At 32.4% G+C, this 16,002-nt stretch overlaps 1 protein-coding gene across 1 annotated transcript; it reads right to left on the reverse strand.

The window, feature by feature from the left end:
- Positions 1-1,011: 1,011 nt before the first annotated feature.
- LOC114753109 (cysteine-rich repeat secretory protein 9-like) lies at positions 1,012-2,168 on the reverse strand. The gene is made up of 4 exons (XM_028941777.1): positions 1,836-2,168; positions 1,642-1,753; positions 1,269-1,382; positions 1,012-1,178 (listed from the first exon to the last, which is right to left on the reverse strand). The coding sequence occupies exons 1-4, from the start codon at positions 2,166-2,168 to the stop codon at positions 1,012-1,014; spliced, it is 726 nt and encodes a 241-aa protein (XP_028797610.1).
- Between the last annotated feature and the right edge of the window lie 13,834 nt (positions 2,169-16,002).

Consider the following 16,002-nt stretch of genomic DNA (forward strand, 5'->3'; position numbering starts at 1 on the left):
TTCATCATTCAAAGGGCATTGAATGCTTCATTCGGGACGTAAAGACGAAGTGATTGGCTTAAGACAGACAAACCTTTGGATGACCTAGTTCATCAGGTACAGCATTTTTTTTTCCGGTCTAGTTATAAACCAACTAGACAGAAACTTGATTATTCAATTTTATACTTATGCCATTGTTTTGTTTTTTATGTTTTATTTTTTGTTACAACCATGTTTGGTTTTTTAAACAGAGCATTATATTCTTTCCTCGCTGCAGACCACGCCAGCATTGTATTTGATGCAGATATATAAACCTTACTTCAAAAGATGGGAGAAAAGTCAGCAAACCGAAGATAGATTTGTCAAGGCTTTGATTGGACATGTATTCATATGTGAGAAACTTCTCTTCTCCTTCCAAGCCACATCCCAACAGCTTCACCAGATTCTTATGCTGAAGTTTTGCAATCAGAATGACCTCATTTTTGAATTCTTCTGTGCCTTGCCAAGACTTCCTTGATAACCTTTTGACTGCTACTTCACTTCCATCGGGAAGAACACCCTGAAGTTCCCCAAAATCAAGCCATAAATTGCATAATTGCCTGCTTGGAGAGGCTGAAATGAAATTCAGAGACTATCTTACCTTGTATACAGAACCAAAACCTCCTTGTCCTAACTTGTTTGAATCAGAAAAGTCATCGGCGGCCAACTTAATTATTGCAAAACTCATAAACTCAAGTTCTTCAGAGCTAATTAATTCTCCATCTTGTGTAATTGTTATGCTCTTGGGGGTCGCCAATTGTTGCAGTAGCATCTTTTCGCTTTTTTCTTCATCTAATTCATTCTTTTTTCAAAGAAAACGAAAATTGAAAAATTAACTGAGGTTGGTAATTCTCCCACTACTTCTTTAACATAGTCAACAGATGAAAAATTATAGAAAAGATTCACCTCTATCTTCCCTTTGTTTTTAATGGAAATAGGCAATACAGAAACCAGTAAGAACAGCTAAAGCCGCCTTGACCAAACTTATTTGAATCAGAAAAGTTTTTGGTAGCAACAAAGACTTTCAAGATCAAAGTAAGGCAAATCCTCAGATATCTTATCATTTCTTCCACGAAAATCTTGGTGACTTTGGAACACTGTTTCACCTCTCTGTCCAAAGGCATGAAGATCCATCACATGACTGTCTTTTCCTCCCTTACCTAAGCATAAGAACCCAAGCAGTTAAACAGAACAGAGAGAAAAATTCAGAAACATGAATTGACCTTATATCAGCTTATAATCTTGCATACTTTTCTGAGTTCTCTTCTTCATCCTAAGGAAGTAAACGCTGAAACTTGAAATCGCTATTGCCAAGCCAATCGCTGCTATAATTCCTGTAATCATCCCTGCCTTGTCTGTTGTACCTACATAAAGGATCATTTAAATCATCAAACTCAAACAGTTTAAGACTTATAACTTGATGCAATATTATCGATCACAGTTACCGGCAACTGAAACGCTTACTTTTTCCCCTTGTTGTAAACGAACCATTTGGATCAGGTTCACCATTATAAAATGCGTATAATTCAAATCTCAAGTAGCAGCTACGACTTAGAACTCTAGCTCCGATTGAGGAATAACAACAAATAGGTAGAAAACTTATCGCACTTTTCAGGCATGTACCACAATCACTAGCTGATAAATCTCTGGTGCATTGAACTAAGCCATATACTGTTTTCTCTTCAAAGGTTGCCTCTCCAATAGCATACAAGTATGAAGGAGCATTGAAAGATACCTTCTCAGCAAGACTATACAATAACCCATTAACCCCAGACTCAAACTTCTTGGGTTCTGAAATATTCTGTTGATTATCAAACAACTGCTTCTTCTGCTTGGGGACAAAGTTTAAGAATGTCTTGTGTTGCCGTGGCTATGCAATCTTGGCATGTTTGATTTGAAACATAGTCGAGGCACAAGAAGAGGGTATAAACTCTGTCTGGGTTTTCTCCACAAGAGACGTTGTAAGATTTGGAGATTGAAGCACTGGAAGATAGAGAACCAAGGATGTAGTTGAGGTTGTTCTGAAAGGAGCTTCCTTTGATGTAATTACTGCTCGTTGAACAATTTTTATATGGTGGGTCAGCGAAGGAAACGCCTGAGAGGAAAGAAATAGTGCAGAGAAGAAGGAATAGCTTTGGAGAATCAACCATTTCCGCTAGTGAGTACCAATCAAAAGCACAAGAAAATATGATGAATGATATGATTAACTGATTTAGAAATATGAATTAGGCAGTTTTTACTTATAAAAGTTTGAACTTTGCACCATCGACAAGAGTGGGAATGATTCAAACTGGAAGCAGATGTACTGTTTACCAGAGTTGAATACAACTATAATATTAGGATACAGGAGCTTTGAGCCAAAAAAGTACATACAACAGTTTATCAAATCTGGCCCAACTGACTATTATTCCCTATAATTGACGTTAATTATTTCTATCGAGTGTATTGCCACAATACAGCTTGAAATCACGTTAATCCTATTTAGATCTTAAATTTGTTAAGGGATGTATCTTGATCTATAATACTCTCTCCGGTCGCTTAATTATATAACCTCTCTTAAAAGAATGGGAAAATTAATTAATTTATCTTTATAATTTTGACTCAATTATAATGTAATCCCTAAATTTTAACTATAGTAGGAAAAACAAATATTTTTTATATTTTTTAATAAAAGAATAAAGATTGCAAAATTTGGATTAAAACAAGTCAATAATAAATATGCTTTTTGAAAACGAAATGTAATTATCCTTGTTTAATAAAAATATGAGAGTAAAGAAAAATACGCCAAGTCAAAATATAAACCCAAACAAGGTTTGGGTCAAGTAAAATTGACAATTAATTACCCTAAATACTAGATAATAATCAATTTTCAAAACATCTTTAAAAATCACTTGATGTGCGAATTAAATTGAGTCGATAAAACCCGTTTTCCTAATAATGAAATAATGAATGCTGACGAAGACACTCAAATGCAATACATTTTAATCATAAAATTCAACAACATACCAGATAAAACAATCTCAATGAATACAAAAAGAAATATAGATAATTCAAATCCCAAGTCATACAACTCAATTCAAATGCAAATATCTAACTAATAAAAATTATAACATATAATTTTAGTTTCTATTCAAAATGAAAATATTTCTAGCACAGGAAAAATCAAATAAAGTTCAAAGGATAATTAATTGGATAACTAACAAAAGATAATTAATTGGAAAAATAATACTCATCTAATTATAGTTCCAAGCTCAAGCTACTGTTCCAAATCCAAAAAGCATAATAGGACTAGCCTCTTAAGGCTTTCTAGAAGCATCCGCAACACATCATGGAATTAAAAATCGGATCGGACCGGCCGGTTTAGACTGGAAACCGGCAAACCGGTCACTTGTCTGGTTTGGGTGATCACAAAAACCGGAGAAAAACTGAACCGGTATGACTCAGTTTAAACCAGGATAACCCGGGACTAAACCGGATAACTCGCTGGGCTAGGCGGGTTACAGGTTTATTTTGAAAAAAAAGGGGAAGGAAAACTCAGTCACCGGATCTCGCTGCTGTTCTCCTTACCTACCACTACCATACAAAATGGCTTCTTGCTTGTGCTCCCTCTTCCATTCTAGTAGTTAGATCTCCCTTTTGGATCATTGCAGACGCAGACGATGTTAAGTTCAAAGAAGAGGGACCGATCAGATCTGGGCAAAGAGAAGTCATGGAGGCTGTTGAAAGTCTCCAAGCCTTAAGGTGCACTCCTTCTAGCTTGTGGGTGAGCTGAGACTTGCCGGCGGGTACTCCTCTCTTGTTAGAGGAAATCCGAAGACACTCACGGGCTGCTCCTCTCTGGTTTGAAGATATCTGAAGATGCAACTGATAATGGGTTTTGATTGAGGAAATGACGCGAGGTAGAAAGTGATTATTATTAATTCATTATTATTTTTATTAGAGAAAAAGAAAGTCAAAAAAGGTATGAATGGAGGAAAGAGACAAAAAAATTTGTCAATCTATCAATCATATTGATTGTTGCGTGTGAAAAAAAACAGAGAGAAAAGACTTGTTGTGTTGAAGAAGGAAAGAGAATAAATCATAATTAAAATAAGAATATATTTATAAATTTTTATTAAATTATATTATTTTAATTATTACTGGTTTGACTCCGGTTTGACCCCGATCTAACCCACTGACCCTTAATCCACTGTCTTAACCAGTTCATTCACCGGTTCGGTTTTTAGTACCTTGCAACACACGGTTGAATTTCAAAGAATCCATGAGAGACAAGATGAAGGACTGGATATGAGAGATTCTACAGGAGAGAAATGAGACGGGGGTGGTCACTAATGAAGAGTAGAAGTCGATGATGGTAGTGAGGATTAAAGGATAGGTGTAGATAATGGGGGGTTGAATTAGAGTGAAGTCGTGTTCTGGGCCTCCAGGAAAAGGGCGATGAATTGTGTGTTTGTTGAAGAATTGGTGGCGGCGTCAAATTGGAGGATGGACGGCGGCCTGCTCTCGCCCTGTGTACGATGGATTCGTCAATTCATATCCCTCCACTTTCCTATTCCAAAACGGTGTGCTTGGGTTTTCTCGTTTTTTTTTTTTTATATACTTTTTTTCTTATTTTATTTCCAGCTTTTCAATTCTTTCCGTTTTCTTTTGAGACCTACAAAATAAATTGAGATAATATAATATCATAAACCCCCAAGAATCAATCACTTAGGTAAAATTTCCTTTTTTTAACTTTATTTTAATGCAATCAATATTTAATTCAAAATAATCATAGTCAATGCAAATTATCCCTTTTTAATTGATAAAAATCCTCAAAAAGATATAAAATGATATGATAAAATATGGATTTATCACTCCCCAAATAAGATTTAATGTAATTAATAATAATGATTTGATCAGTAACACAAACTTGTGAATTCAAATCATACTGTCTATTATAAAACTCTTTCCCCCTAATTTGTTTTTCGTTAAAGTTCCCCAACACATTCAGATTCTAGTTAACCACTCTTTTTTCATATCTTAATCACTAAAATGGCGGCAAAATAATACTATTTATTCAAAAAAATAATAAACGATACAATAACTTATTTCCAAACTCAAGCTGTACAACCCACATCAACAGGGCTATAAATGAACTTCATTTGGTCGAGAAATAACTTAATGAACAGAAACAACAACAGTTGATACATCTCACGACATGTATAAACACATACACACATAGAAAAGATGAAGTTCATTTCATCGAGGCAAGAGCTAAGACCATTCATTTGAACCAGCTGACTTGGAAGTTGAACTCTGAAGAGTCGTTTGATCCAAATTCAATTCTGCAACTATAGTTGGATTGGAATGCAAGAAGTATGCAGGTTCTCTTGGAGATGGTAAGTCAATGGAAAGATTGCTGAGATATGAAACAATCTGAGCCATTGTTGGCCTATCTTCTGGATTTTGTTGAACGCACAATAACCCAATTTGGACACATTTTATTGCTTCAGTTTGAGAACATGATTCCATCAGAAAAGAGTCCAATATTTGTAATGGTGTTCTCTCATTCCACTGCTTCCAGACCTTGTCAAATAATTACACAATCAAATTCACCTTAGCATCTTAATCTTCGTCAAATAGATATGACAACATGATTATAAAAAGAGGAAAGATCAGCACAGATTTGATACTTACATTTGTTAAGAGGTGTGATTCATAGGATTTGGCATTTCTCTTCCCACTAAGCACTTCTAAAACTATGACTCCAAAACTAAATACATCAGACTTTTCAGAAAATTGTCCATGTATTAAATATTCAGGAGCCATATAACCACTACAAAATTTAACCCAAAAAAAAGTCAAAGAAAATATGCGCTTTAGTATAATATGAAAAACATATTTAGATCAATTTGGGACAATTAACCACATAAAGGAAAACTGATCATGGTAACAAATAGCACGTATCAAGCAATGTTCACATAGGAATAGATACAATCTCTTTTTTTGTTTCTCATGGAATTGATTAATTAAGATAACCAATTAAAAAGGAGGACATCAATGCTTACTGTGTTCCGACAATTCTAGTTGTGTTTCCTTGGTCTTCATCTGTAGAAATCATTCTTGCCATACCAAAATCTGATATTTTTGGATTCATCTTGTTATCTAATAAAACATTGCTTGGTTTGAGGTCACGATGGATAACTTTAAGACGTGAATGTTGATGTAGATAACAAAGTCCTTGTGCAATTCCCCCAATGATTTTGAACCGCTCAAACCAATCGAATGATCTTTGCTTGTCGTAATCTATATAATTAAGAAAATAAAATGAAGAAAGATAGAAGAATCTATATAATTAAGTGAAATAATCATGAAAGCAACTACTAGTAACAAACTAGCTGGGAAAAAATGCATATGAAAGGATGTATGCATAGAAGTTGAACCATATGTGATATGAGGAAATAAGGTTAGAAGTTTGTACCAAATAAGAAGAAATCAACGCTCTTGTTAGGTATGTATTCATAAATAAGAATTTTTTCTTGTTTTTCCAAGCAAAATCCCAATAACGTCACCAAATTTCTATGCTGGAGTTTGGCTATAAGCAAAACTTCATTCTTGAATTCTAATGGTCCTTGCATTGAACTTCTAGAGAGTCTCTTGACAGCAACTTCTCGTCCATCAGGAAGAGTGCCCTAAAAACAAAATTGAATTATTATGATTAGGAATATGATATATAATTAGTTATTGGCAGTTAGTTTAGTATATCACCTTGTAAACTTCTCCAAATCCTCCTTTTCCTATTTTGTTCTCTTCAGAAAACTTATTTGTTGCAGCTTCAATTGTAGCTAAGCTAAATTGCAAGGACCTCAGATTAAAACCTTCTTCTCCAACTACACCACAGTATATGTGAATACTAATTTAATAAGCATGCTATGGTAAGATATAAACATTCTCAAGTTTAACAGTGAACAAACAATAGATTACAGTTTTCTTTGAGAATGGATTGGCTTCTCTTCCTTGTTTTTCTCCTCAGTAAATAGCAACCCACCAAACAAGAAAGTACAACTGAAATGCTAACGGGGACAATAATTTTGATAACAGTCTTTGATCCAGTGCTATCACTTCCTCCTGGTTATATATGTAACACCAAACAATCAGGTCACTTGTGTCATTGAGAGCTCAAGATGTACATTTAGGGCCAAATTAAAATCAAATGCTTAAGTAAGGAGTCATTTGGGTTGGTTTATTTAGACTTTGTTTGGATTCACGATTGGAAGGGTAATAAGTAGCTTTTGAAAGGCATAAGCACTCTTGATATTTTTTTCAACTATTTGGATGTATGGGCCAAAAGCTGCTTTTATAAAGATGATTGCAAGAGCACCTAAAACCTACTTAATACTTATGAGTCATGCAAAAACAGCCTTTTGAAATCAAAAGTCATTTTTGTCCTTTTGTCTATGTCGTCCTTACGTTTCTATTCGCACATTCGGATATTCCTGATGCTTCTCAACTCATTTTTAATTAGTTATTTTTAATGCTCTCTTGAATGAAAATAATTTTACCATAGATTGTAAAAAGTATATCATCCAATTTTGATGTAGACATTTTTGCTCTTCTATTTAATTTTTAATATTATTTTTTTTCGTATTTATATAAATAGTGCAGAGTATATCATCTAATTGATTATGTGATATTATTTAGTTCAAAAGTTTTCACATTACTATAACTTTTACTGCATAAAATATTATTTAAAAAATCATATATTGTTTTTTAAATGCAAAAAAAATTATAAACTAAGTAAAACGGACTGGGCAAGTACCTTGGGGCGGCGGCGTCACGGGGCTGGATGGCGGAGGAGATGGCTGGGCTGAAACAGCCGTGTAATCATAGAAGAGGTAGCTCTCATATCTAATATAGCAGCTCGGATGGAGAACCCTACCACCATTCTTTCCTTCACAGCATAGTTGGATTCGTTGGGAAACATCCTGTAAGCAGGACCTGCAATAATCCTCAGGCAGATCTGGACTGCACTGAGCAAAAGCATACACTTTCCTATATTCGCCGGTACTATCATTTGCTGCTGCAAACTTACGATGAGAATCCCCGATTGGTGCTTGGTTTTTACTTTGTCCAATAGTACCTGTACGTAGTTATCCGTAAGTGTCGTTGAACTTGCCAGGTTCCACAGAGGGCATATCACATCAGAGACGTTGTATATTCCATATATTGAACGATATGAGTATAGAAACGTGCAGTCGTCATAGTATCCAACTGCATCCTTCTGATTTGGACAAAGTCGTGGGAGAAGGATTGTGGCGTTGAGGAGGCAACTGCGGCAAGAATCTGGTTTCACATCGCCTCTGCAGAATCCAAATGCGTGAACGGTGTCAGGGTTTTGGCCGTAAGAGGAATTGATGAAGCCGTATTCAATGTTTGTGTTGTCGGAAGTGAAACCAGAAAGAAGGGTCTTGAGGTTGGCCAGGTAGTCACTTTTGTCTGTGTCGTTACCTCCTCCTAGGTAACAATAGAACGCTCGGAAATCAGGCTGGGCTGTGAGATTAAGAAGGCGAGAAACGAAAACGAGCAGACCGAAGTAAAGCAAAGGCATCGTGTTGAAGGAATGACAGAAGAATCGAAGCATTTTGGGTTGTTTTAACGGATGATTGAGGAGTCGGGCGTGCTTCTGAAGTTTGAAAAGTCAACTTCTTAAAGTCGAGCCATTCATTCATTGAAGAAAAACGGGACCAGACGTACGCGTCATTTCTTAATGGCAGAGAGGGCTGATAACCGTATATTTGGGGGCAAGGCCGCGATGCATGCCACTTGAAATGTTTCAATCTCTCATCTCAAATGTCTTTTTCTTTTCTTTCTTTCTTTTTTTTTTTTTAGCTCTTCGTTAGATTCTAAATAAAATAAATGACATTTTGACATCTTATGGATAAAAATGACACGGTTTTGAATTTTTTTTACAATTTTTTTAAAAAAATGTTCTAAAATTGTGCGTTATTTATTTATTAAAAATCATAAAAAAATTTATAACTGTACTATTTTTTGTTTATAAGATATTAAAATATTACTGATTTTATGTAGAATCTAATAATAATTAGGGGGAACCATTTGGAAAGTTTGGGCATTAGAAGCTCCATACCCATATTTGGGGCTATTTTACGTTCGCACAATCAGTGAAGGCAAAACAAAATGATCAGCCATGATTTAACTGAGTAGCGAACATTAATAATTTCAAGTTTGAATAGTCAAATTCTTGATTAAGTGGAGCTGGTGGGGGACCAAAAAAAAAAAAAAACACAGCCCTCATGCTTTTCCTAGATGTTTCCTTGATTGAGACGCATGCGGTTGCAGACATTCAGACAGACGCAACTAGACATATGATCAAGTAAACCGTGAATCTATATCCGTAGATCAAAAGTGAGTCAGCAGTATGAACGATTGAATATAATATGAAATGACAAAAAATTCAACCTCCTCCTTATTATATGATACAAATTGACTTAATAGTCATTTTCCACCAACAGAAATTTGAGGAAGTTTCCGATCGCAAGACTCGGACCATTCTCTCGTTGAGAATCACACATGAATCTTTTTGGTAATAAATCACGCATAATTTTTTTTTAAATGATACTATATTGGAATCATATTTTGCCTCTGAAGTCAAATTGATTCCATCTGATCATTTTATTTTGTTACCTAGAGTAAACTGGGCTATGTTTTTTACAAAGCTTGATTCAACTATGAATGACTTTTTATTTCAGAAAGTCACACAAGCCCCCACCTTATATTTTCATAGGGAAAATTTTTAAAAAATGATAGTCAAATTTTCATAATTTTAAAAGATCACATGAATTTGCAAAATTTCAAATAATTAATCATAATGACTAAATTAAAATTGTAAAATGTTGATGAATTTATAATGTTACTTTTTAATTTTTTTTAAAAACTCTTAAGTCATCATCGCCGGCTGGCTACTAGCTAAAGCATTGGCACAGATTGCCGGTCAGCCAGCGAGGGTAATTTGTGTTTTTTTTTTAAATAAAATGTTGTTATGAATAAAGAAGAAATAGAGAAGAATCATACAAAGGAAGAGAGGATTGATAAGAGAGAGTCTTTCTCATTTCATTCAAGAGTACACAATACATTATATATGGCCTCTATTTATAGGCACAGCTTTACATCTTTGATAGAATCTCCAGATCACATGATAATATGAGATAATTGTGGGATATAAAGATAATGGGAGATCTTAGAGATTATAGGAGATATAGGAGATAAAGGGAGATATATGGACATCCACAAAGATATTATTATATTCATAACACTCCCCCTTGGATGTCCAATATATATGGATGTGCCTCGTTAAAAAACTTCAACTAGGAAAAACCCTATGGGATAAAAACCTAGTGAAAGAAAAAGAGTACATCATTCATTGATACACTATGCAATGCTGCCTCATTAAAAACCTTGCTAGGAAAACCCAGTGGGACAAAACTATAGACAAGGAAAAAAGAGTACAGCGTGTATCAACTCCCCCTCTTGACAACATCAGTTGACATCTTGGAGCCTGCAAAGTCTAATATAACGAACAACCCTTCCAAATATTGTAATTAGATAAAACGTCAAGTATGAATTTCATAATCTTCTAAACATTATGAGGCGGATAGTCCTTTTATAGTTTACCCACATGTAGATCATGCTGTGATCTCTTAACATGAGAATCAAACAGAAATACTTTATCTACATAGCCAGTAAAATTAGTTGTGGGTACTTTCAGATATCCACGGTATCCTTTAAATGAAAAATATTCTTAATTTCGCTCCATCGTCTTTATATTAGTGACAAACTATATCATGCTAACTAGCAAATGATATATTGAGTTATGTGTGGCTAGATAGATACATATGTGCTCTAGTGACACTAAAGCATGGTACTTCTGGACCAAGTATTTGTTCATTACCTTCTAGAGGTCTAAATCGATCTTTAATCCATATCTAAAGATCTTGTAACTACCGAAACACATAATGGATGTTACTTATCCGCATAATGGATGTAATTTATCCATATGTATTCTTCTTAAAACTTTTATTTCAAACTTTTTCTTTAAGTAATTTGCAGTTTTTGAAAACTCATCAGGAGTTGTGATACTATCATTATAAATAGTATCGATAACAGACTCATTTTGAATCTTTTCATAAACAGACAAATTGGAATAAGTTTACAACATTCCTTCAGTTGATATTAACCACATGTGTCTCATATAGAGACTTACTTCAATGATGTTCTTGAGAACATAATTGTATACTTCTAGAAACTTAAATCCTTCAAGAATTTTCATACATTATGATCCATATCTATTCATGTATTGGATCGTTTATATTTATACAAGAATTTGAATCCTTCTGGGATTCACATATAATTTCACTACATAGTGGGTCATTGTATTTCTAGACGCATATGAGATTTTATCAAACTGCCAGATTGACAATATACATAAAAATTTTAATTCACCACAAGATTCTCTTTCTCTTTTCTTGTACAAATACCCCTTACACTTCAGGTGTTTGGGTTAGAGATACACAAATCTCCTGTTATAATGTTGCGTCTTTTCTTTTATGTTGGTCCAATCATTTTTCTATCTATATCTCATAACAGATTTATATATAAGATCCTCACTTGATCATGTGATATCATCAATCAAATTATTGTCGACAATTTTATTCCTTTGTCGGTCCCGTTTTCTTTTATGACATAATATATCGAGATCTCTTTATTGCTTTCAGACACTTAAACCTCTTCAGGGGTCAAAGAGTTATGTCTTAATCTCTTTTGCAATTCATGCCTCCTTAGTATGATCATCATTATCATTTGCTCCTTTTTTTTTTCTTTTGGAACCGATCATAACATCATGCTTTTAGCATGTCTTCAAGAATAGGAGCATTTTTAGCCGGAATATAAGAATTAAAAATTCTCATTTAGGTCAGTAATTGCATCTGGCAGACATTAGTAATGTTTTACAAATGCAATACTTCATGAACTTCTAGTTCATACTACTATATTTGAGGATCTACATTTGATAATGAAAGTATATTTTATGTGTTCTCTTTTCCAGCTATACATTTTCTCCCCCTCATATTGGGAATATGCAATGTAGGTCTCCCAAATCCATAAATCTCTTTTAGAAACATTATTTTGTTTCATTTAGAGACAAACAAGAATAAGGAGGTTCTTATCCAACATTGATCCCAACTTACTTTTAATATCCACCTATGTCCATTATTACGATGGAATAATAAATATTGCATATTCTAAGATGAAAAATGTCTGACTCCTGACCAAAAGCCAAATATAATGGGAGAATTCACAATACATTGTTGGCTTGATGCATTTATGTGCAAAAATATATAAAATCAATCATCCCAACACTCAGTAGGAATTCTGTTCTCATAAACTCTGATCTAGCTTCTTATAGAGGCTTTTACTAAGCATATAATTATCAGCAACGTGAGGAACAATCACTAGCAATCTCAACAAGAATCGTATTGATTTCATAATCAAGAACTTATATACTTAATGTAATTATCTGAACATATTTGCAAACTTCAGGTTGCAAGTTGATCATAAACACCTGTGACCATTTTATAGATGCATCTTTCACTTATAGAGTATTACTTTGGTCTACATGGTGTCTAAATGGGCCCATATATAAATCTGATACATTATAAATCTGTACGGATCCGATTTTGAGCATAGCTAGTGATGTTCTCTATGAGAACAAACAACACATAAAAATTCTTGAATCACATATCATTTTAAAGAATCTTCTAGTTCTTTAATAAATGACAATGCACATTTTTTATGATATTTTGCATCATTATGATCCGGGATGATCTAACCGGTCATGCCAAACTATGAATGCATAAACTTCTGGTTTATTGTAAAATTATTCTCAATTATTGGTAAACTTCTTGTTACCATGTTATATTATTTATTTATTTTCCTTAATATTCCATAAGGAATATGTTATCAATTATAGATTTTATCTTCAGGATAATAAATAATGATATAACTCTTCTAGAGCATTAGTTTTTATCTATACCCAAATGGTAGAAACCTGTGCACTCATGGAAGGTTGAGCGCTATTGGCTCTTCTGGAGCTTTTTTTAAAAGGAACATGAGATATAAGGAATGAAATTAATATTAATAATAACAAATTCCATCTAACATGATTCACACTTGTATTTCAACAATTTCAACAATCTCCCCCTCAAGTGTGAGTCATATAAATATATTTTTCTTATTTTTGTATTTCAAATACAATGAATAATATATAGTAAGCTAATAACATATCTTTAACTTGAAAATCCAAATGCTTCCTGATTCATATATAATAATAGATTTAAATCTAATTGAGCTATCACTTTAAGACCCTTTAATAAGCAAATATTCTAATATAAATGTTTGTGGGTCATAATTTTTCATTATCAATTTCTTTTCTGCCCACAAAAATAATGGGGGGAACTACATTAGTTATTCAAGAACTATATCAATTTTGTTACTAGTTCTTCATGAACTATATCAACATTTTGCTATTAGTTCTTCTGGAACTATATCAATCTTTTGTTATTAGTCCTTCTGGAACTATATCAATTTTTTGATTACATATAGTTCTTAAAAAAAAAAAGAAGCTATATATAGTTCTTCAGGAACTAAAATATATTATTATTTCACTATATGATATACTTCACTTTTTGTTATACCCCCTTTTTTTAAAAAAAAATATGAAGCATATATTTTTTTTGAACAAAATTTATATATTTTCTCGATATTTCGTTATTCAAAAACTTTATTTCCTTGTATATATTATGTAATGCTTCAAAACTTATTCATAAATTTATAAATTCAACAAAAAAAATCTATAAAGACTAAAAATCAAACTATATAGTTAGGAAGATTTGAATCATAAGCCTTCAGGGCTATTTATAAGCTATTAGTCTTCAAGACTCTATATAATGAATATTTATTTTAAAAATCATCTATGTCCCTTAATATTTGAACCATAAGCCTTCGGGGCTTTAAAAATATCATAAGTTATTATTTTCATATTATTCAATAATATGAGTGTAATGGCTACTGGCCATTTAGTAATAGGAAATTATAATATTAATAATATCAAAATGAATGTCAAGAATATATGAGAATAAAATAAGAATAAAAATTAAATTTTAAATTAATTAAATGTAACATGAAATAAAGAGAAAAGGCTAACTCTTTTACCAACACATTCTTCATATATAGTTATTAGTTTTCTGGGCTACATTATTTACAATTCTAATTGTCATAATTTTTTTTTTATAAACAAACCATGTAATGATCCTTCTCATAATTAAAACTATATGGCTTCAGGCCATAAAATAAAAAAGATACATAGCATCTAGCTATTTAATTTCAAAATAAAAAAAATTAAAGATATATGATTTCTGATCATAAGATAAAAATTTGATGTTATATGGCTTCAGGCCAATTAATAAAATAACAAAATTAAATATTTATAACTTCTAGTCATAAGATAGAAAATCAAAATTATATGAATGCGAACCATTTAATAAGATAAAAGAAAATTTAAATATATATATATATAAATGGCTTCTGGCTATAAAATAGAAAATTCAACATGATATATATAAATAAAGAAAAATTATATATATATGGCTTATGGCCATAAAATAGAAAATACAAATTATATTACTTCTAGCCTTTTAATGAAATAAAAAAAATTCAAATATCTATGGCTTCTGGCCGTAAGATAGAAAATCAAATTTATATGGCAACTAGGCATTTAATAAGATAAAACAAAATTATATATATATGGCTTCTGGCCATAAAATAGAAAATTCAAATTACATGGCTTCTAGCCATTTAATAAGATAACAGTAATCAAATATATATGACTTCTAGCCATAAGATAGAAAATTTATACGTAAATACTTCTAGTTATTTAATAAGATAAAATTTCAAATACATATGACTTCAAGTCATTTAAAAAAAATAGAGAATTAACCCCATATATATATATATGGCTTCTAGCCATAAGATAAAAACTCAAAGTTGTATAGCTTCAGGCTATAATATAGAAAATCAAAATCATATGGCTTTTAGCCATTTAATTTGAAAAGAATGAAAAATCTGAGTTATATGGCTTCTGGCCATTTAGTTACAATAAGATGAAAACTTAAAATTATATGGCTTCTGACCATTTAACTTTAGATGGTAAATCTTTATGGATACTGCTAGTATCTATTGGAACTTCGGGTTCCATCGAAATAGTGATGTCAAGTCAATAAGAAATATAAGGGGAAAAAAAATCTCCAATCATAGCCATGGAACCCGATGTTTAAAACAACGGTAGATAATCCTTTTAATTCCATATAATGGCTTAGATTATCCTAGATAAATTGAATAGGAATACGAATACTCTGAAACACCATATATATGATACTCGAGGTATTTTTATTTGAACAGAGCAAATGATACTCTAGAAAAATAATAAAGATGATGCTCTAAAATTATGATGGGGTAGAAAAGTATATCATACGCACCTTGGTTAGAGCTTCGTGCTGATAACGTTTGATAAGAGAGAATCTTTCTCATTTCATTCAAGAGTACACAATACATTATACATGGCCTCTATTTATAGGCACAGCTTTACATCTTTGATAGAATCTCCAGATCACATGATAATATGAGATAATTGTGGGATATAAAGATAATGGGAGATCTTAGAGATTATAGGAGATATAGGAGATAAAGGGAGATATATGGACATCCACAAAGATATTATTATATTCATAACAAAGGTAACGTTGTAAATTCAGTGAAAAATTAAAATTTTTGAGATTTTATTATGACTAATTTAGAATTTCTTAATTTCAAGTGACTTTTTGAGATTTTTGAAATTCAACTGTCATTTTCTTTTTGGAATTTTCAAGATTGGAA

This window comes from Neltuma alba, unplaced genomic scaffold (genome assembly GCF_004799145.2).
Source record: "Neltuma alba isolate B1F8T4 unplaced genomic scaffold, ASM479914v2 tig00007703_pilon, whole genome shotgun sequence".
Taxonomy (NCBI): domain Eukaryota; kingdom Viridiplantae; phylum Streptophyta; class Magnoliopsida; order Fabales; family Fabaceae; genus Neltuma; species Neltuma alba.

Coding starts and splice junctions, on each gene's coding strand:
- LOC114753109 (XM_028941777.1), bottom strand. CDS start 2,168: ATGGTTGATTCTCCAAAGCTATTCCTTCTTCTCTGCACTATTTCTTTC. Junction 1,383..1,641: donor TTTATCAGCTAGTGATTGTG/GTACATGCCTGA, acceptor TCCTTTATGTAG/GTACAACAGACAAGGCAGGG. Junction 1,179..1,268: donor GAAGAAGAGAACTCAGAAAA/GTATGCAAGATT, acceptor TCTTATGCTTAG/GTAAGGGAGGAAAAGACAGT.